The sequence below is a fragment of the Brassica napus genome, chromosome C3, assembly GCF_020379485.1.
Source record: "Brassica napus cultivar Da-Ae chromosome C3, Da-Ae, whole genome shotgun sequence".
NCBI classification, from domain to species: domain Eukaryota; kingdom Viridiplantae; phylum Streptophyta; class Magnoliopsida; order Brassicales; family Brassicaceae; genus Brassica; species Brassica napus.
In genome coordinates, this window is record NC_063446.1 from 32,837,699 (window position 1) to 32,860,608 (window position 22,910).

General features: G+C 32.8%; 2 protein-coding genes across 2 annotated transcripts; one reads left to right on the forward strand and one right to left on the reverse strand.

Moving 5' to 3' along the window:
- Positions 1-4,052: 4,052 nt before the first annotated feature.
- LOC106415176 (glutamyl-tRNA(Gln) amidotransferase subunit B, chloroplastic/mitochondrial) lies at positions 4,053-6,563 on the forward strand. The gene is made up of 8 exons (XM_013855814.3): positions 4,053-4,798; positions 4,877-5,086; positions 5,157-5,297; positions 5,366-5,569; positions 5,651-5,848; positions 5,920-5,988; positions 6,082-6,198; positions 6,282-6,563. Exons 1-8 carry the CDS (start codon positions 4,163-4,165, stop codon positions 6,360-6,362), a joined length of 1,656 nt encoding a protein of 551 aa, XP_013711268.1. The 5' UTR covers positions 4,053-4,162; the 3' UTR covers positions 6,363-6,563.
- A 78-nt stretch (positions 6,564-6,641) lies between these two features.
- On the reverse strand, positions 6,642-8,652 carry LOC106415177. Its single transcript, XM_013855815.3, has 7 exons — positions 8,223-8,652; positions 7,801-7,870; positions 7,653-7,708; positions 7,375-7,450; positions 7,242-7,278; positions 7,022-7,136; positions 6,642-6,931 (listed from the first exon to the last, which is right to left on the reverse strand). The coding sequence occupies exons 1-7, from the start codon at positions 8,501-8,503 to the stop codon at positions 6,700-6,702; spliced, it is 867 nt and encodes a 288-aa protein (XP_013711269.1). The 5' UTR covers positions 8,504-8,652; the 3' UTR covers positions 6,642-6,699.
- Positions 8,653-22,910: the final 14,258 nt, after the last annotated feature.

Here is a 22,910-nt window from a genome sequence, read left to right on the forward strand (position 1 = left end):
ATGAGGGCAGTCATAATCATGCTAATCTTTAGGATAAATTTAACTTTTCATCACCGGCCTAGCTTTATGTCGATTTTGCGTATTTTTGTTTTGATAAATGTAGATTTCGTGTCTTTAATAGAAGATTTAGGCTTTTTGAGTCCAAAGCAAACGTCATGATTAATTTGTCCCGGCACGAAGAAAAGTAGAAAATTCTAATAAATTTTGGCCGTAAATTTAATGCAGAGGATTTTTTTTTTATATATAATCCAGGAAATCCGGAAACCCCGGAAGAAACTCGACTAGCGCCTAAGTACACCTCCGCAGAAAACATCCTGAAAAACCGTTTTTTCACCCTATTTTAATCAACGGTGGCCAGCGAAATTCGAACCTGGATTCATATTGGAGCCAAAGCCTCCTCGAGACCATTAAGCCGCTTGGTTATTAATGTAGCGGATTTGAAAATAGTATTATCCATATCTTAGAAATACGAACGAGGCCACGAAAAATAAATTCGACCATAATCGAAAAGATGTCTTCATTTTTTCAGTTCAAGTCCTTGTATAGTTTTGTGTATGTCAGTGTTATTTTTCATCCATAAAATATGGTCAGTTAGTATAATCAATATTCATATCTTATAAAGTTTTTCATACAAACTAAACTTCTTATTAATTTGTTGTTTCTAATTAATATATTATTTTAATTATGCTAGTTAAAAGATAAAAAAATATTAATTAAAATATATAATATTATTTTACATAGATTATTTATTTTATTAAAAATATAAATCATCGTATTAAAAATTTTAACTCACAAAACTATTAGAACCAAAGATGAAAAATATAAAATTATATTTTTAGTAAGATAAAAGTTTAAGTTTAAAGGATATTTAATATAAAACAGAAAAGTATTAGCCCACAGAAAAAAAACGGAAAAGTATTAGATTTGATTTAAATGAATATTAAAACGACAACATGCGAAAGAATGATCCAGCAAAGGGCTTAGAAATTCATGAATATACATGATGAAATATTTTCATATATCCATCCTTGTAAGTTGTAACATATATTTTAGGGGAAACCAATGTTTTTAAACCGAAACCGGACGACTTACCAGGTCGCTGGGTTACTGGATCGACCGCGGGCGAACCGCGGATTAATAAATAAATTAATTTTATTATATAATAATATATCAGCTATGTAAATAAAAATATAGAAACTAAAGTTTAATATTTTCTAAATGTTTTTATAAACATAAGATAATAGTTTGGATATGTATATTTTTATGTTTAATAACATTTAGAAAAAACTTAACTTTAATTTCTATATATTTATTTTCATTTGATATACAAAATATCAAAAAATAGTTTAGACTATTTATAATTTTGTCTAACAAGGTAAGAGTTATGACATTTAAAAAAATCAAGACATAAAATTTATAAATATTTAAATATTTAATGTGAATAATAAATTAAATTTCAAATACAAAATAAACCAAAAGTAAAAAATCATTATAATAAATTACCAATAACATAAATAAACTAACACCAAATCACATCAACTAGTTTTGGTTCTCTCTACTATCGTTCACTTTATTTTCTTCAAGTGGCATAGTGAAATCTTCATTAAAATTTAAAAATCACAAATATAAAACTGAAAAGGAAAAAACTAACTTTTTTGTCAGTATATAACTTCTTAATTGAAAATTTAGAATATAAAACATAATCTAAAAATATAATTAAAAATTAAAAAAAGAAGTAAAAGTTATTTATTGGTTCAACCAGTGGTTCAAGGTATCGGGTTCCGGGTTCTACTGGGTTTTTGTGGATTTTTGCGGCTTTCTAAAATATTGGGTTTTGTGAAACCGATTTTTTCTAGGTTGTCGGGTTTACCGGTTCAACCGTGGATCCGGGTCGGGTTTCAAAACATTGGGGGAAACACATAAATTCTGAAGTTCTTACTATGTGTCTCTATGTCTATACTGCGGTATCTTTTAACTACTTTGGAAATTTGGATCAATTTTGCAAACTAAGGACCACAAAGAATTTTTTTTATCAAAACAGAAAGTCTAGGACAAAAAGTAAGATTGGATATCTATACAAAGTAGTTAAGCAAATGCAATGCATCCATATCGTTAATGACAGCAAATCCAGTTTGGCTGTTAAACACTAAAGACCAATCCACCTTAAGCTGTCTTTTTACTTTGACGAAACCCATTTCTTATTTGTAAAATAGATACACTTTGATACTTTAGTAATTGCTCTAAACCTTATACCTAACAAACACCCTTTTAATTACTTTTGCTTACCTCAACTCAATTGGTTGAAAGAAACGCTAAATTGTCTTTCCATATCTCCAATTTGACCGTAGTGAATGGATTGGAAAGCTTGAGAGAGATATGAGCCATCCAAATTTTTAGAAGATGAGAGATGTAGAGTAGAAGTGAAAGGCTTGAGGTTGAGGTTGAGGTTGGTGGAGTTTCATATATCATCATCATCTTGCGCACGAGTGTCAAAACAAATCTTTTTCCTTTTGCCAAAACAAATCTAGTTAGTTTATATAATTAGTGTTGGTAGGCAAATTCTTACATCATACTTCTAAAATTTCACTTCCTCTTTTTGCATAAAGTGGTCTGTCACATGAGATTATGCGCTAAAAAAAATTTCAGATCCTTTTAATTTAAATTAACACTAGACTTTGGTGCACGTATGTTATCTCAATTTGTAATATATGATATTTATAATTGTTTGACGCTAGATAAATATTTGTATATGTATAGATTTGTTCATATTGTACTGTACTGTTGGGGCATGGTAGATCTACCATTATAAGAACATTATGAATAAATAGGAAAAAAATACAAATGAACAAAATTATAAGAATGAAAAAGAAAATTATAAATTTCTTATCAATTTACTATCAATTTTAGTAAAGACCAAATTTGTTCTCTTTTTTTTTTTTAACAGCAAACATTCACACACTTATGTAGACTCTGTAAACCAATGTGGCAACTCTGTAAATCAAATTTTTTTTGTAGTCCTTTAGAATAGAATAAAAGGAATGAAAAAGAAAAACTATTCTTTATAAATGGTAAAAAAGATTATGAATAGTAAAAAATGCATTATTCAATTTCATTCATTGATCACCAGTTAGACCCTAAAGTGATATATTATATAAGTTATTTTTAATCAGATGGATCATTTATATATTATATTTGGTTATAAATCTTAAAAATTTGTATGCTTGTGTGAATTAGTACATATATTTTCCTGGATCAAATATTTATGGTAAACAATTATATTTTTGAAAATAAATATGTCTCACAATTTCTTTTGTATGTCAAAAGACTTCCAAAAATAGAACACTTCAAATTTTATTAACTTGATGCAAATTTTTTACTCTGTTTTTATTCTTATTATTAAAATACATTGGTTCACATTGTTTATATGGGTAAAATTTAACTTAACTATTTTTATTAATATGGAAAATCCATAAAATACCCGAACTAGTTTTTTTAAAGGTTTTTAATACCCAAACTTTTTCGCTACCTATTTTAATACCTTAACTAATTATTTTGCTCATTTTAATATTCAAAATTTTAAAATTGTGCATATTTAATACCAAAACTATGTTTTTAATCAAAAAATATTAATAAGTTTCAAATGAAATTAAAAAAAATCTCAAAAATTCACAAACAAATCTTAAAAAAATATTATTTTATTTTAGTTTTTAGAAATAAAAGTAACTAAATTTTGGATACTCTTAAATTGTGTAGTAAAAATTTTACTTTATTGAAATAGAAAACAAATTTATTTATTTTCTTCAAAATTATTTATTTAAAAAAATAAAAAATGATCCTTGAGATGCTCCATAGTTTTTTCCTCTCTCTGGTCGTTCCATACATACCCGTTGGGCTGTGTGCGAAAAGCCCAAAGCAAACAAATGAAGTGTCCTTGTGTCCTACACTCGACCTTAACATCCAGAGAAATGAAATAGAGCCCAGGAGAAAACACTAAACAGAGAGCATGGGGTTGTTTAAGTAACAATTGAAAGTATCAGTAGTAAATCTGTAAATTCACAAGTAATTGAGGGATTTCCCAAAACGATAAACCAGAGACGGAAACATCTTCTTCTCCTCTCGGCTTAGCTCAGCCACCGAACACACACACTTTCTCTCCGCAAACATGTCCACCACATTGTTCAGAACAATCCAACCAAACCACTTCACACTCCTAACAAACGCCTTGCTCAGAACCAGAAGAACGAGCCGCCACATCTCCGTAAGATGTCAAACATCAACGACGACCCAACAGTCCTCCTCTCAACAACAACAACCAAGAACCTCCGCACCGAAAAACCACGGAAGCAACAAACTCGACGAGATCCTAAAAGACTACGAAGCCGTGATCGGAATCGAGACACACGTCCAGCTCTCGACCTCCACAAAGGCCTTCTGCAGCTGCCCCAACAGCTACGGCTCCCATCCCAACACCAGCATCTGCCCCGTCTGTATGGGCCTCCCCGGGGCCTTGCCCGTTCTGAGCTCCAAAGTCGTCGACTTTGGCGTCAGACTGGGCTTAGCCCTGAACTGCTCTCTCTCTCTCAAGTCCAAGTTCGACAGGAAGCAGTACTTTTACCCTGACCTCCCCAAAGGCTACCAGATCTCTCAGTTCGATGTCCCCATTGCCTCTGGCGGCTACGTGGACGTGGATATCCCTTTGGAGTTTGGTGGCGGACATAGGAGGTTTGGGATCACTAGGGTTCATATGGAGGAAGATGCTGGCAAGCTGCTGCACTCGGACGCTGGAGATTACTCTCAGGCAATGATAGTTTCTAAGTTAGATTTGGTTTCCAGAGATGTTTGTTTTAGTTATGTTTGGTTATTATTGTGGTGGCAGGTAGATTTGAATAGAGCAGGGGTTCCTTTGCTTGAGATTGTGTCTGAGCCTGATATTAGGAGTGGGGTTGAGGCGGCTGAGTACGGTAGCGAGATGCAGAGGATTGTGAGGTATTTGGGAGTGAGTAATGGGAATATGCAAGAAGGGTCTCTTCGTTGTGATGTTAATATCTCGATCCGGCCCATTGGGCAAGCTGAGTTTGGCACCAAGGTTTCTTTCTTTGACCAGTGATCAAGTCATTGTTATCTGGATGATGATTCAGAGTTTTTTTTTTTTATAGGTGGAGATAAAGAACTTGAATGCGTTTTCAGCTATGAGTAGGGCGATTGACTATGAGATAACAAGGCAGGCGCTTCTATACAACCAGGGTCAAGCCGACCAAATTGTAACCGAGACTCGTCTTTGGGACGAAGGAGCTCAGGTCTCGTCTATCTCTGTTGTTCTGTGATTTATATCCATCAGCAACTAACTTTGAGTATAAATGTTCAGAAAACAGTAACAATGAGGAAGAAAGAAGGGCTAGCTGATTACCGCTACTTCCCAGAGCCAGATCTTCCTGAAGTGATATTCACCCAAGAATACGTGGACAGCATCCGTGCTTCTTTACCTGAACTTCCTGAGGCGAAGCGCAGGAGGTATGAAGCAATGGGTCTAGGTATTCAAGATGTGCTTTTCCTTGCCAATGACGTCAGTGTAAGTCTAGTGAGAGCAAAAGAGTTGTACTTTCTTATCAGTGTTGTGAGGATTAAACTGTTGTTGGAGTGAATGGGTTAGGTTGCAGAGTATTTCGATGAAGTGATTGGTAAAGGTGCTGATGTTAAGTCGGCAGCGAATTGGCTGATGAGTGATATAGCTGCTTACTTGAAGAATGAGGAGCTTTCTATCAGTGATGTGAAACTTACTCCTCAAGAGTTGGCTGAGCTGATAGCTGCAATAAAAGATGAAACCATTAGCGGAAAGATTGGTAAACAGGTCAGTTCAGTGTCAGTCGTGTATCATCTTTTCGCTTTGGATCAATGTGATTTAAGTCCAGTTTGCTGTAGATACTGTTTGAGCTATTGGCCAAAGGTGGAACTGTTCAAGGAATGATAAAGGAAAAAGACTTAGTTCAGGCAAGTTCATGCTATTTTCCACAAAATTGTGTTCATTAAAGGCGTTAGATCTTGATTGATAACATAACTGTTTTTTGCTTATGTGTGACACAGATAACTGATCCTGTGGAGATTGAGAAGATGATTATGAAGGTGATCTCTGAATCCCCAAAGCAGCTTGAGCAGTACCGAAGTGGGAAGACCAAGCTTCAGGGCTTCTTTACTGGCCAGGTTTGTGGCAGATACAGTCAGCGTTTTGTTTGAAAACTTTGTAACAATCTGTTTAAAACTGATATGTATTTTTGTTTGTTCAGGTAATGAAAATGTCAAAAGGTAAAGCAAACCCGGCTTTGCTTAACAAGATTCTCCTGGAGAAGCTCAATGCCAAGGATTGATTGAAAGCTTCAGCCTTTTTTTTGGCAGATGTTGATTAAACACGCACAAAAATGCAGATGATATTAGCGAAAGTGTTGTCTTGAGGTAAAACGGTTGTTCTTTAGAGGGTTTTTTTTTTCATTCTTTGATTTCACATAGATTGTTGTAATGGCAATACAATGCACATTGGATCCACATGAAATAAAAGCTGAGATTTCGCAGTTTCCATGTGAAATGGAAGGAACAAAACAGACTTGACTCTCAGTCAGAGTCAGAAAAGGAACAGAGAACCTAAATGATAAGAGAGAACATTAACAGTGCAATAGATCAGGAACTTGAGAATCTAAAAATAAGCTTTTAAAGTTCATCATGCAGGCGTTGTTGTATAGGAATATTAACATTTGGAACTGTGTTTCCTCCATCAAACTGGTGTACGAGAGGCGTACCATCAGCATTAGCTGCTTTTCCAGCCAAACGAGCTTTAATGGCAGCAGTAGCCATCTGTTGCAATCTCAGGATTCCAATACGCTTTGAAACAACGTAAAGAACAGCGCAGGCAAAGAGAGAAAATCCAATTATGAGGATTACCCTGTTGATGACAGTGCCAAACAGAGTTATTATTTACTATAACAATCACGTGAAGAGTTGTTGGTTAAGTAGAGTTCTTTTTTATAAGTACCTGTCAATTACGTCTTGACGCTGCATTGTAGAAAGTAAATTACGGGTCCTTGAAAACAGAGACCTGTGTCCTTTGTATTCACTCTCTGCTTTCTTAAGCACTCCAGTAGATTCATCTATGAAAGTAAACATGGGATAATAATGTCAGTTTGATGTCATAAACTATCTTCACTAAACAGTTTTATCAATAAGGTAAGATGGGCATATTATGAATGACCTACCAAAAGCCACGAGAGTGTTTGTGCTTCTCTCCACCTCCTGTAACCCCAAAACCGAAGAGATAACTTTTGAATCATTTTCACCTTTCGTAGAAAAAAGGTGAACAAGATGTAAATGCAGAATAGCTTATGTGACCTGAACCATGAGCTGACGTGAACGCCTGAGACTTTCAGTAATGCTTTCAGCATCCGAGGTCACGCCAGAATTTGCTCTACAAACAACCAAAAACGTTCGTTCAATGAAACCAACAGTGAACTATACTTGATTTTGTGTGTTTGCTTAACCAATAGGCAAAAGATTAACAACAAAGTAAAGTTCTTTCATAGACTTTACTACCTTTCAACAAAGATATTTAAATCAACATTGGGCTAAGCAGAACAGAGATAGAACAGAGTTTCAAAAAGTGTACTTACTGTCGTTTACGTCTTAGTTCAGTGGACTCTGTTCCACCACCAAGGAGAAGCACTCTCTACAATAAATTGCAAGCACACTCTTTAATCGTTATACAAGAACATTTCAAAGGAGATGACTACAGAATGAGAGAGAGTGCTTAAACCATGCCTCTTGTTGAGCAGCTTTCCTCATGTTATCCTTTGCTTGTAAATTAGCACTTCTCAGGTGTACTCTCAAACTGACCAAAAACCAAAACAATCCAGACTCAGATTCCCTCAATCAAACACAAAAAAAAACCTTACTTCTGCTGCTACTGTATCTAATCAATACTTGACAGAACTCACGACAGGCAAAACTCAATTTTAGTTTCACTTATTTATATTCCCCTAAACTCATGCTTTGACTCTCTTGTTGCACCAAAATTACAACTCAAGATCAAACTCTAAGCATAAGATACCATTAAATATTTCTTCCATACTAACTACAATCAATTACCCTTAAGCCAAAAGCTCAATCCCCCAAACTATCACATCATTTTTAGCTACAAATTGCATTACTCAGCTGCCTAATCATCATACAAAAGCACATACCTTTGATATTGATTCTTCCAGGTTTCAAGCAGCGATCTAGTGGACTGGACGTGGTGATCAGAAGGGAGCTGAGGGGCGAGAAGATCGAGACTGAACTGAAGAGAATTGAGAAGAGAGAGACCATCCTGAGCCAATCCGTTAAGCCTCTGTAGCGAAACCTTCTCCTCACCTCTCCTTGATTTCCCGCACTCTTGTATCGCCGTGATGTGTTCGATGGTCTTCTCGTAGGCGTCTTCCCATTCTCTCTTCCTCTTCTCCACCTCTACTACTACTTCGTCCATGTCCCAACGTGATTATTAAATCGCCTGATCTGATTCAGTTAGGATCGAAGAATGACTGATAGAGGAAGATGGTCAGATCGTCATCATACAGGAAAGAAGAGAAAATGATATCTTTCAATGTAACGTTAGAGATTCTGGGTTCGATTCTCAGTATAGTCTCATTTCCCTCTTAATGTTTCCAGATCCGAAGAACCTAACCGAACCCGATCCGAAAAAGTAGTACCGAACCCAAACCAAAATTGATTAAATATCTGAACGGGTTCAAAATTTTGGTATCCAGAGAACCGAAACCGAATCTGCCCCGAACCGAAGTATTTCAAGTACCCGTATCCGAAATAGATTTATATATCTAAATATAATAATTATTTTTAGATTTAATGTATATTAAAAACATTTTGAATATATAAGATACTTTTAAATTGTCTGAATAATGGAAAATATATACAAATAGTCAAAAGTAAATGTCTAAAATAGCTAAAATATATTCAAAACGCCAAAAATACTTAAAATATCTACTGATTCTCTATCAAAATATTCAAACCAAACCAATTTATATGTTAAGTTTAAGTATTCTGACATATGTTATTCAAATTTATATGTAATATAGTATTTTTATTTTTAATTGAATATATATTGAATTTTAAAATTTTGAAAATCATTTAAATGGGTTATCCTAATCCAAACCGAACCCGCAAAGATCCAAACTGAACCGAACCAAAATTTAAAAATATCCGAATGGGGTAAAAATGTTTAACCCCGAAAACCCGAATAAACCCGAACCGAATCTGAATGGATACCCGAACGTCCACCCCTATACAAAACGACCATACTTCCTAAAAGTGTGACTATATAGACATGTTACGGTAAATGTTTTGGAGTAAAAGTATTTTACTCTGAATTCAGCTAAAAGTTTACCAATAAGATAAAAAATCATTCTTTTATTTTTATTCTAGGCACTGTTAAAAAAGTGGAAAAAGTACTCTGAACTTTACTCTTGGTTTGGGAGGTAGAATATATTAACGCTGATCACTGTTGCTTTTGTCCTTTTCCACCTTTTATATTTTCCTCTCATTTTTACTTTTCATTTTATTCCATTTTACTCTCATAATTACTGGTCACAATCTAAACCTAAGTAAAAAAAACGTACAAGACAAAATGGTACGAATGGTACGCTAAGGTAGGACGAACTTAGGCTGGTCTTTTCTCTTCCTTCTAGGCTCAATCAAAGATGAAAGAATTATACCGAGAATCAGTTTTAAGTTTATTAGTTCACCATAACACAGTTTATGCTATCAAGACACTTTTTCTCTCATTTCAACACATTCTCTCTTATTCCCAACGTATGAAAAGCCATGAATACTCATTTCTATTATTTTTAATTGAAACTCAACTAAAATAAGAGAATTAATTTATGTGGCCACAAATCAATTTTTTTTTTTCTCTTTCCTTATCTTGTTCTCCAACAATTTCACCGTAAAATTACCTCTCTCTTTTCTTCCACCATGCAACATCTTTACTTCTCACTCTCTGTTTTGCAGATTCCTTCCTTGTTAAAGTTCAACAGCTCAACAATCGAAATTTCAATTAAACCCACTTTAAATAATATCTCTTAAATTAAACCTCCCCCGTCGCCGCGTCTGTGATTTCTCCGGTGAGGCTCTTTTGTCACGGCGTTTATATCTTCGATGATGTTCCTTTGACCGTGGTCTTCTCCATCATGGCATCACCGTTCAAGATCCTCATCGTCGGCTCGATTCAGCATAACCACTGTACTCCTCCGTGATTTCAGATCGTCACCCACCTTGAGACCTTCTTCGAACTATGACCCGCTCAACGATGGGCTCGAGAACCTCAGTTTCCAATTTTGGATTTTTCACACGTTTGATCCTTTAAGTTTTGAATAATTTAGTTTTTAACACTATACTTTTTAGTTGTGCAAACATCCCCTCAAATTCTTGACTGTTCATTACAGCTCTTCTTCATAATTGTGAGAATAGTTCTTCATTTTTTCATTGTAAAAATCATTAAAATATTGAGATATCAATAATTCACTCTTTCTCTAAATCCTTCTGTAGACTATACATCCTAAAATTTACATGTGTACATGAATCATCGCGTCCACGAGCATAACCTCGTGAGAATGTGAAAATAATTCCCGCAAACCTCGCACCAAAGATCTGTTTCCATATGAGGACATGTTTCCATGTAGAAAAATTGTTTCTTCTGTACAATTTAAATGTGTACACCATGTGACGTGTACATGTGTACATCAAAGGTTTGTGGTGAAGTTGTACACATATAGGTGGACTGATAGTTGTTTAATCAAAGGTTTGTACATGTGTACATCAAAGATGTGTTCAAAAAAAAAAAGGTGGACTGATAGTTGTTTAATCAAAATAACAAATAGATAACATAATAGATCAAGTCCAACTAAAAAAGGTGTATTTTTTTTGTAACGTTGGATTGTATTATCAAGTATTCTACGCAAAAAGTTCTAAGAAATAAAAACTACCAAAAAAATATAGAAAAGAAATGCACCAGTTTCAGTGAACAATTTAGTTTTGTACAATCTAGGCAAATTTTCTGGTGTTGTTTGTATACAATTAAGTTGTGTACACCATATTACGTGTACATATGTACATCAAATTTTTGTGATGAAGTTGTACACGTATAGGTGGACTGACAGTTGTTTAATCAAAATACCAAACAGATAAAAGAATAAATCAAGTCCAACAGAAAACGGTATATATGCAGGTAAGTATACACATGGTTTTGGGCTAGAGTGCACATTGGTAACTTTTCTTGTAGAAAACATTGTTATTTGTGTACACTTTGTTGTGTACATAATGTTACGCGTACACATGTACATCAAAAATAAATCCAAAAAATATTTCTTGTATGTGATATGTGAAATTGTACACTTATAGGTGGATTGATATGGTGAAATTGTACACATATAGGTGGATTGACGGTTTCTTAATCAAAATGCAAAAATAGATAACAAATTAGCTCAAGTCAAAATAAAGATGATGTCATTAATAACAGTACACATGATTTTGTATATTATTCATATCTACTAATTTTAACGATTTTTAGCATTTGATTTTAGTTCATTCAGTTTCATTAATACGGGTTGTTGTGCTAAGAGGTTAAATCGAGTAGATATTTAAATAATTAAAAAATGTGGGATCAATAATTAAATTTATAAAATCTAAAGGACCAAATATGCAAAAATGCAAAAAGTCTCCATGGATGCTCTCGAGTTACTCCTGATGGAGCCGCAATGGCGAGAGGCGAGGTCACGTCGCCGTGAAATTTGTGTCCGAATCGGACAAGACAATATTTTGAGATTCATGGTAGAGATTAGTTGAAGTAGTAGAAACACGGCGGAAAGGATGATATAGAACTATAATACTTTTTCTTTATATGGATTCTTTGCCGCTGCCGGAGCCATTTCAATTTCTTTCACCACCGCACCTTTACATTTGTTGGTTCAATTCAGACATAGATAAAATTACTTTTTATTTGTGGTTCAGATTAAAAACAATTAAATAAAACAATGCATTTTCACTTTTCAAATAAATGAAACACTAAGCCCACGTGAGCAGAAGAAAAAGAAAGAGAGAGGTAACAAAATGTTTGATTTTTGTTTGGGGGTATTGGTGTCTTTGACCACCAACAAACTACCCTAGTAGAACAAACTGTCTTAAAATGTTAATAAAACTTGTAAACTGCCTTAGGGACAAATTTTTTTCTCATTTCAACACCATAAGACAGTTTCTGCTATCAAGACACTTTTTTCTGATTTACCTTCTCTCTTATTCCCAACTTATGAAAATCCATGAATACCCTTTTCTATTATTTCTAATTGAAACTCAACTAAAATAAGAGAATTAATGGCCACAAATCATTTTTTTTTTCTTTTTCCTTATCTTGTTATCCAACAATTTCAACTAACAATAAGAATAATTACATACAAAAGTACATCATATTTTAATTCGATAGTTGAATTTATCAGACTAATGTAAAATCCACAAATTTCAAAAGTGGATCTCTAGTTTTCTTGATATTGCATTTTCTGCACTAATGTTGAACCACTGACAAATAGGTTAATTTGATATTAGATCTTGTTAATTGTCTAAGCTTGTTAATTGTCTAAGCTAAGAATACACGATTAGTAGCATATAAGATACCAATTATATTTGGATCAATTTGTTTCAATCCATATATTAAAAAGAAACATTTGAATCATATCTGTCAGCAAGGCTTATACTTAATAGATTTAAATGATTTTTTTTTTTGAAACACAGATTTAAATGAATTTGTTTCATTATTTAGCCTTTAAAGAATACAAGAGATAAGATTCCAGATTTTACCGGAGCCACACCATCTGTTGGTTCTATATCGACTCCAAATAATGTCTTAGCTAGACTGAAAAGTCCATCCATAACCTTTGGCAGGGAGAAGTATGGATATAGTTCTTCCTTTATAGACCAAAAACGACATATAAGAATCACGACTTTTAAAATAATACAGTTATATCACATGTTAGAGAAGAACACAGAACCTCATTTTAATATCATATTTGGATTCACGAAACCTCTCACTCCAGAAAGTGGTGTCCCAGTGAGTCAAGTGATGCGTCGAGTTTTAACCCGATTATCTAACTGCAAGTGCACAGTAAAGTACGCAGTAGTAATGCGGGATCGAATCCACAGGGACCGATGATCACACGTAGAGTTGCAGACAAGTTAATAGCTACAGCGAACGAAGATATATTTTTGATGGTTTTTTATTTAATTTTCTTTAGTGTCACAAAACATAAACAAGCTGTAAAAAAAATGATTTAAACGATTTGAAAACTATTTTAAAACAAACGTTGGGCATTGGGAATTCTCAGGGATTTCTTTTTAATCAAGATACAATTAATGGCAGACACAGGGATATATTAAGAACCGTCTAGAACTCAAACACGATATTAGAATTAACCTACTTCCGTAGCGCTAATTCTCTATGTTATAGAAATCTCCACACTAACTTCCGCTGAGTTTCAATTTCTAAACAAGCATTAAGAACAGGTTCAATATGTTCACAAAGCGCAATAACATCAACTTCCGAGGGTTAAGGACACTTTGCTCATCTAAAGCATTTTCGGAAGTTCAAACAATCACTTTCGGTGCATCAAACAATCTGATATCATGAACTAAGTGATCAATTCAGTTCAAGCAGTAAGAAATCCATTAGATGAAGAACCAAAACGTAATCCCTTAGTCTACACACGTTTTATGAATCAAAACATCAAGAAATCCCCTATGAGAACCCCTAAACCCAACTAGATGACTACTCACACATAACTAAGCAAGAACAACACGATTTTGATGAAGAAAACATGATAAGATTGTATTAAAACAGAGTAAAGGTTCAGAAGATCTTCTCCAAATGGTTTTGAGATGAACTCCTTTACAAATCTTCACAAATCACACAAAACAAGTTACAAATTGCTCAAATCTCTCTCAAGAACTTGTAAATCTCCTTCTTGGTCGTCTCCAATCTTTTCTGAGTCCCAAAAGTCCTCTCTTCTCGTCCATTATTGAAGGGAGTGGGTAAAAAGGAGTGAAAAGCTCATTGGTGCGTGTGGAGCCCGTAGAGCGTGAGATCGGTCGATCCTCAGTGGTAGGATCGGTCGATCTAGTGCATGAAACCGTAGCGACAAGTTCTGGTCGCTACGCATGTCGCTACAATTCACGGCTTTTCTTCTTAGCTCTGGATCGGTCGATCCACAGACAATGGATCGACCGATCTATGTCCTGTGCGATCAACACTTCTCATTCGGTCCATTGTTCGGTCCATCTTGCTTCTGAATAAATCCCGAATGCGTTCTTTTCTTGCAAGCTATCTAGTAACCTGCATATTACACTTAAGAACACCAAAACGCATCAAATAGACCAAAACATTAATTAAAACCGACCATTTAATTGCTCCAAAACGAGTTTAAAATCGTTAAAAACACGGAATATCATCAAGCTGTCAGATTCTTCAACACATTGGCTCTTTGCGGAATTCTTGAGGTCTTCCATGTCTAAATTATACAATAAAACGAACAATGAATTTCAAAGTTCTGTCTTTGATAGGCAACGGAATCTCGCGATATATCTGACTGTTACAGCAGTGGTGAACATGTTACCTCGAACAGTTGGATCCCACGAAGCACTACGAAGCTTCTCTAAAAGCTCTGCTGCTTTCTCAACAATGGTCATTTTCATAGTCATGCTTACCTAGAAGCAATAGAGAGCAACATTAAGCCAATTAGAAGAGTAAAAAAGAAGCCGTTTTTCTTAGGTTGATGACTCTACCTCAGCGTAATTGTTGTAACCAAGAAGCTTAGCCTTTTCCAATCGAAGCTTCAAGATTTGGTCAATGATCGCCGTGTTATCCAAATCACCAGAAGAGGCACGAGATAGATACGCACGGTAGAGTTCCTCACGGAGAGCACGGTTTTTGGCATGTTGCACAAGGAAATAACTAGGAGCATCCAGTGTAATAACCCAAGGTCCATTCTCAGCAGTTGCATTTTCATGACCCTTATGTCACACACATAACAAGAGGGAAAAACTGAGAAACCCAAAAAAAGAAAAGAAACATGGGAATTTTCATAACATTCAGTTAGTGTCAATAAACCTTAGAGACAGCGGCTTGCGGGAATAGACCAAGAGCTCTTGGAGGCAATCCGTCCATCTCTTTCTTGTCTGTAATTAACTTTTCAAACTTCTTTGTAGCATCCAAAACATTCTCAGAAAACTTATGGGAAAGTTTCTCCAGTTCCTTCAATCCAAAACAAAAAGATTAAGCATATTAATAGTATTGAGAGATTAAAAGCTGTGACAAACACAGATCCAAGCAATCACTAAACAAACACAGATTCAAAAATATCTTCTTCATTAACTGGCAAAAAACTCTTATACCCATGTTATATATATATATAATAAATCATTATTTAAATAAACAAAAAATAAAAATAATTTTTTTTTTATGTTTTCAAATTATACTTTTTCAAATTCGAACTTTTTTATAAAATTTGTTTTTTTGGAATTTTTTTAATTTTTTTTTCAAAATTTCGTTTTGAAAATCGAAAATTATGTTTGAAACTATCTTTTTTAAAAGATTAAGCATATTAATAGTATTGAGAGATTAAAAGCTGTGACAAACACAGATCCAAGCAATCACTAAACAAACACAGATTCAAAAATATCTTCTTCATTAACTGGCAAAAAACTCTTATACCCATGTTCTATATATATATAATAAATCATTATTTAAATAAACAAAAAATAAAAATAAATTTTTTTTTATATTTTCAAATTATACTTTTTCAAATTCGAACTTTTTTATAAAATTTGTTTTTTTGGAATTTTTTTAATTTTTTTTTCAAAATTTCGTTTTGAAAATCGAAAATTATGTTTGAAACTATCTTTTTTAAAAGAAAATTATATTTTTAAGTATTTATTTATATATTTATTAGAATCCTAAATTACACATTCCACAAACTCTACCCCACCCCTCAACTCTACACTATAAGTCTAGATTAGTTAATCTATGGATATAAGTGTCTTTTACCCTTCATTAAAAATGAGGATTAAAGTGATTAGTGTAAACATGAAAATAAGTACTATGAATGTGGTATTTGTGTCAATTTTCCAATAATAAAATAGAGAACCTCCTCCAAAAAATATGCTTTCACATATATCATTTTAGTATTTTACTGGATTTATAAGTAAAAAAACTGTTTTGTTGAAATAATATAACCATATTATTTAAGTAAATTGTATACATAGTATCATCTATCATATTACTTTAGTAAATTTAATTGATATAGGATAATTTTTGGATGTTATGATATTAATTTTTCTTCTTTTTAATTAAAATTTCAAAATATTATATTGTTTTAATTTGAACAACATAAATAGTTTGGTTTTTTGTGGTGCATTTTTTAAAAAAATATTCTTTATTATTTGTGATTTTATCTTTTGTAAAATTTGAAATATTATGATTTTGAGTTTCAATATTTAGTTTCAAAATAATATATTTTGTCAACAATTGAAAAATTACACAATTATTTTTGAGTTTGGAAGATTACATAAATTTTGAATTTGTTTTTGTTTCTACATTAATATATTTATTCCAAAAATATTGGGGAAATTTTACTTTTACACTTTATTGGATACCACTTTTCAATTTTACCATCAGTTTAAAGACATTTTCAGAAATACCACTTTCATTAATGAGCAAAAGACAATAATACCCTTACCTTATCTTCTTCCCCACCATCGGTTTCTCTCCCTCTCCCCGAGTCACCGTCGTTTCTCTCTCACCGTCGAATCACCGTTATCTCTCTCTCACCGTCGAGTTCCGACGTCTCTCTCTCACCGTCTAGTTCCGGCATCTCTCTCTCACCGTCGACTTCCGGCGACGGAATCTATTCAAAATCTCCAAGATGTCGACTCCTATACGTGATTCACAACTTGTATGTCTCTAATTTCTGTATTTGTTTGTTCTCTAATTTCTGTATTATTTTTATTCGATTTTGTGCTTTCTCTTATCGAAATATCAAACAAGGTTCTCTTAGATATCTCATTTAAATAGGTCAATCTAAGAGAAACAGATTTGATAGTGAAACGTTGAGAGTGAAAACATTGAGTATTTGAAAACTTAAATCTGGTTTTGAAGTCTTGTTAAGATTGTTCTGAATGGTTCCAGCTAAGAAAGAGATTTTCCGATAGTGAAAACTGCATATTAAGGAAGAGATAATTTCCGATAGTGAAAACTGAATATTAAGGAATTACAACCCCTTATAAATCTGGGTTTCATGAGATTGTTGAGACAAGTGAAGAAACCTTATCTTTGGATGCTAAGCAAGGGGGACAAATACACAGTGAGAAGCTTGTATGATCTGCTCAAAAAGAAAGCAAGAACAATGACAAGACTAGAGAGACTATCTATAGGAATAACAATAATCACAGAAGGGGTAATTATTGCAGAAAACTCAAGCTCTCTAATCCCAAAGGGAAGGTTGCTGGCTTATAAGAACTATGATAGCTTGTAGAAGTTGGCTTGGGGTAAAGTTGCTTATAAAGTTTTGTCCAAAAGTGTTAAACGTTTGAGTGCAAGTTCGTGGACATGAGAGAGTTATGAAGTGAGAGGTTTTGTGCTGGCCATAAATTTGTGGGCTATGTCATCAGTGCCTATGCTTGGTAAAACTTTGGGAAAACCATGCCAGGAAACCTCTTCTGCAGATCCGTTATGTCTACATTGGGACTCAACAAGGGCTCCGAAAATTACTGAAGTGTTGGAGGTGGAGAAGAAAAATAATGTGAGTTTTTACTAAAGTTTATAAATTTATTCGTACTGTATTGTTTAGAAAGAGGTTTATTAACATACTCCTTGAAAAAGGGTCACAAGCAGACGCCTTGCTAAAAAATGTGAAGTGTTTAGACATTTACGATATTTTTCATTTTGTACTTTTTCTGTAACACGTTGCTTGCATCATTCACACACTAGCCCTTAACATTCACATTAGATAATTGAGAATGGTCGCTCTGTTTCTTCTTGGCTTGTGTTTTGTGTGTGAACTCGCATGTTTCACTTCTCTTAACACCTTGCTTGTGTCATGCCCTCATTAGCTCATGCCATTCGCATGAGATTACTAAGTTAACTATATTGTTTCATAATGGTTTATAAATAAGAGATTTACAGAGACTTATAAAACGTTGTTTTATCCTTGTTACAAGGTGTGGTTACTACAATGTTTGGATTCTCTGAGGAATTCAAACATTTGGTGAACCCAACACATCCTGATGATAAGGACTTTGACATTGTTGTACAACTAGTTCAAAAAAGATACAAAGTGAAGAAAAGCGAATGGGAACAAGGATTTGTGGATGTTTTTCTTACAACATAAGACATTGGTCTACAAAGCAGGACAGAAGACAAAGATGTACAGCAAAAACTCTAAGGTCATTGTGTTTTTGATGTTTTATAAGACTTTATCAAATTTGAAATTGCTAAGTTATTTTAATATTATAAGCATTTATAAATCTCTTATTTTTGTTTGAAATAGTAGCAAACATAAGATGAAGAAGAACAACAAGTGGAAGCTGATGCTGAATTCGGCGACAGTGATAAAGAAAGAGAAACTTCAAAAATCAATGAAGTAAGCTAATATATAAACCCTTATAAACTTGGACTATCATTTTAAAAAAATTATAAGCCATCATAAATTTGTTATTGTTTTTTTCTTCTTGGAAATAGGGGCAGACACTTAAGGAAGAAGAAGAAGAACAAATGGAAGCTGATACAGAAGTTGAGGAGCCCGTGCAAGTTGAAAGGCAGAAACGAGGAAGAGGAAATAAGGTAAATAACTCTCTTTATAATGGTTTATAAATGTTATTTTCTGATTGTGTTATCAAAATTGAATGATGAATATGTTTATATAGCCATCATAATACTATTTAGGAACAAGAGCATAAGAAGAATGAAGAGAAAAGAAAAGATGAAGCGTATGAGAAAGCTAAGGAGAAATTTCAAGATGAAGATGGTTCCAAACTCGATAAGTTAATCCAAATGCTTTATGATTTGAATAAACGAGTAGAAGTAATCGAGAATGTCTTAGGAGTGGTAAGCAAATAACTTTACCAAGCACTTATAAATATTTTCACATGTTATTTTTTTTACCTATTATGATATGATTTCTTGAAGGTACCTAACGGTTATGAGAGTCCATGCAACTATGATGATACAAAAGGTGCACCAAATGATGAAAATGAAGAAGAAGAAAATTCTGGTGGTAAAAGAAATGCAACAGATGATGAAAATGATGATGAAGAAATTTCTGATACACAGCAAATGACGGAAGTGAATATTCTTGGGAAAAATGAGAATACAGTGAAATCACTCTAGACGAAGAGACTGAAAAAAGTGAAGAAAAAAGATGCGTGAAAAAAATTCACAGGTAAAATTCTAAAAAGATAGAATATAAAGGTTTATAAATTTTTTGATATTAAGCTTGACTAATCTTATCTTTTGTAGATGACGTCGTCTACTCCAACATTCACTACTCCAAACTTTGATAGAAATGTATAAAATTTAATATATTTGATAAGGTCTTGTAAATTTTAATGTATAAAGCTTAAACTTATAGTTTCTAAATAATTTGTTTGCAGACTACATCGCCTATAAATAATTATTCGCAAGAGATGATTAAAACATTTATAAGCACTATCTAAGGATTCATAAACAATAATGTATTAAAAGTTATTAAAAATCACTTATAAACCTTCGTAAAACTCAGTTATACTAGTTTATAAAGTATTATATAAACTCAGAGATGAAAATTTTAAACACATAAAATGATATGTAAAGGCTGATAAATAACTTATAACCCCTTATATATCTTATAATAAGATTTTAGAAAGCATTATGAAAATTAATGATAAAAAGTTTTAAAAGTAAAATCGGTGATATAAATACATGAAGATGCTCGTTACTAATTTTCTTTAAAAAGAAACTAGAGTAAATGTAAAGTGCAAATGATTTACAGCTTACAATCACTTATAAAAACACGTGTTAGACATATATATTACAGAAAGACATCTGTCTTGTTTCTCTTATATGTGTCAAGAACATATATATTACATATAAAAACACGTGGCTTCTCTCTTTTTCTGCAACTCCAATCTTCTTGAACATTGTGTTTCCCTCTAAAAACATAAAAAACATAAGGCTAAATATATATAATCTTGTACGGTTTCTTTTATAAGACCTTATAAATATAAAAATTGTAATAAATACCTAAAGGGGGTTACTATTTCCAGCAATAGGCAAATCATGAGTAATTAAAACTTCATCCCGTGTCTGAATCATATTTGACACAATCCTTGATGATAATTGAGTTCTTCTCTGAAACATTAACAAAAAACATAAAGCTAATAGTGAATCTCCAAATGACATCATTATATTTAGGGTTTTTAGTAATTAAACCCCTCAACTAAAGATGAATCGTAAAATAAACCTCAACTAAAAATCCTGTGAAATAAACCCTCAACTTTAATTCCGTTAACATATGTTATCCTCCATCTAAAAAACCGCGACGGAGGGTGACATATGTTAACGGTTTATAAGTTGAGGGTTTATAATGTTGAAAACTTTGTTGAGGGTTTTTTTACGATTAAAAAATAGTTGAGGGGTTTTATCACTAAAACTAATTTATAAATTTTAATACATTAATCTATTATAAAATTAATTTATACATCTTAAATTAATAAAATTCAACACTAATTACAACTTATTATAACTTCAAAATATCAAATTATTTGATACTTGACAATAGTGATATAAAACAAATTGTGTTTATATCGTCATTGTCAAATATCAAATAATTTAAAGTTTCTAAGTTATATTAAGTCTTAAGTAGTGTCGAGGATAATTCATCCATGAAGTCAATCTTTCTATTTAGAGTAGGACACACTTTTTCATATTTTCATGATTTTCGTCATCCGGCTCATACTTTCCTATTTTCCTATATTGTTCTTGATTTATTGTATTACTTTATGTTTCAAATATATTACTAATCAAGAAAATAAAAATATAACGTATTTATTCAGAAATAAATGAGAATAAAAATAATCATGCATTATTTTGTAGGGGAGGGGGGAAATATGAGCCGGATGACATAAATCATGAAAATAGGAAAAAGTGTGTCATACTCTAAATAGAAAGATTGATTTCATGGATGAATTATCCTCGACACTACTTAAGACTTAATATAACTTAAAAACTTTAAATTATTTGATATTTGACAATGACAATATAAACACACAATTTTTTTTATATCACTATTGCCAAATATCAAATAATTAAATATTTTGAAGTTATAATAAGTTGTAAGTAGTGTTGAAAATTATTAATTTAAGATGTATAAATTAATTTTATAATATATTAATGTATTAAAATTTATAAATTAGTTTTAAAGGCTTATAAATCAATCTAAAACAATGTATAAATGATAATAAATAATTTAATAATATATAATGACTTTTAGTGATAAAACCCCTCAACTATTTTTGAATCGTAAAAAAAAACCTCAACAAAGTTTTCAACATTATAAACCCTCAACTTATAAACCGTTAACATATGTTACCCTCCGTCACGGTTTCTTTAGACGGAGGGTAACATATGTTAATGGAATTAAAGTTGAGGGTTTATTTCACAGGATTTTTAGTTGAGAGTTTTTTTTACGATTCATCTTTAGTTGAGGGGTTTAATTACTAAAAACCCTTATATTTATAAGGTCTTATAAATGTAAAAGTTGTAATAAGTATTGATATGGCATACTTCCAGCAATAAGAAAATCTTGAGTACTACATACTATCTTGTAAAATAACTAACTGATAACTATCATAAACGAAAACCTTAACAAGGAGTTCCATGTAGTTACCTTAATGGTTACACATAGATGAAGGCCTCCATTCTCTTGAAGTTTGTTCGATATGATGCTACTTGACGATCATTCCTAATAAATACTGGAGGAAGCTCTTTTGAACCAAATTTTAACTTTGAAGGTGAGACATAGCTAAGATTTATACTGTTTAACTTGGAAGGTGAGACATCAATTCCAAAATCTTCTAAAACAACCTCAATCAAATCATTGAAACTGATATCTTCATGAATCATACTAAGAGAAGATCCTCTTTCATCATCGACTATGAAATCCCAGTGAATTCCATTTATTAGTTTTCATTCTCCACGTATATAACACAATTCGATCGTCATAACCTGATTATAAGAACATGGAGATTAGAGAAGGAATGATCAACAAGATATATCAAAAAAATACATAACACTATGTTCCTCATCGATAAAAATTAATAAGGTTTTATAAATCTGAGATTTGAAAACTTCATGAGAAAAACTTCGTCTCCTTCCCAAAAACCGATCGATTTTGAGAAACCAAGCAAAAATTACAGAAAATAGACGAAAATCACTATTTATTATCTTCTGGCCTTTGTTACGCGTTCGTGAAGAGAGATTGTTGTGTTCGTTTGAGCTTGTAGTCTTTGCCAAATCTCGTCGGACGTCAACGTCGTCGGAATCGTCAAATCTCGCCGGGGAAATCGCTGGAGTCGTCGAATCTCGACGGAATCGTCGAATCTCTCGCTGGAGTCGTCGATCAATTTGGGGATTTTGAAAATTCTTGTTGGAGAAGACATATGTTTATGTTTGATTAGATAAGGGTATAATGGTACTTTACCCATTAAAATTTTAATGGTAAAGTTGGTTAGTGTAAAGTTGAAAAGTGGTATTATTGGCAATTCCCCAAAAATATTTGAACTTTTGGTAGTCTTTTCTAAATTTT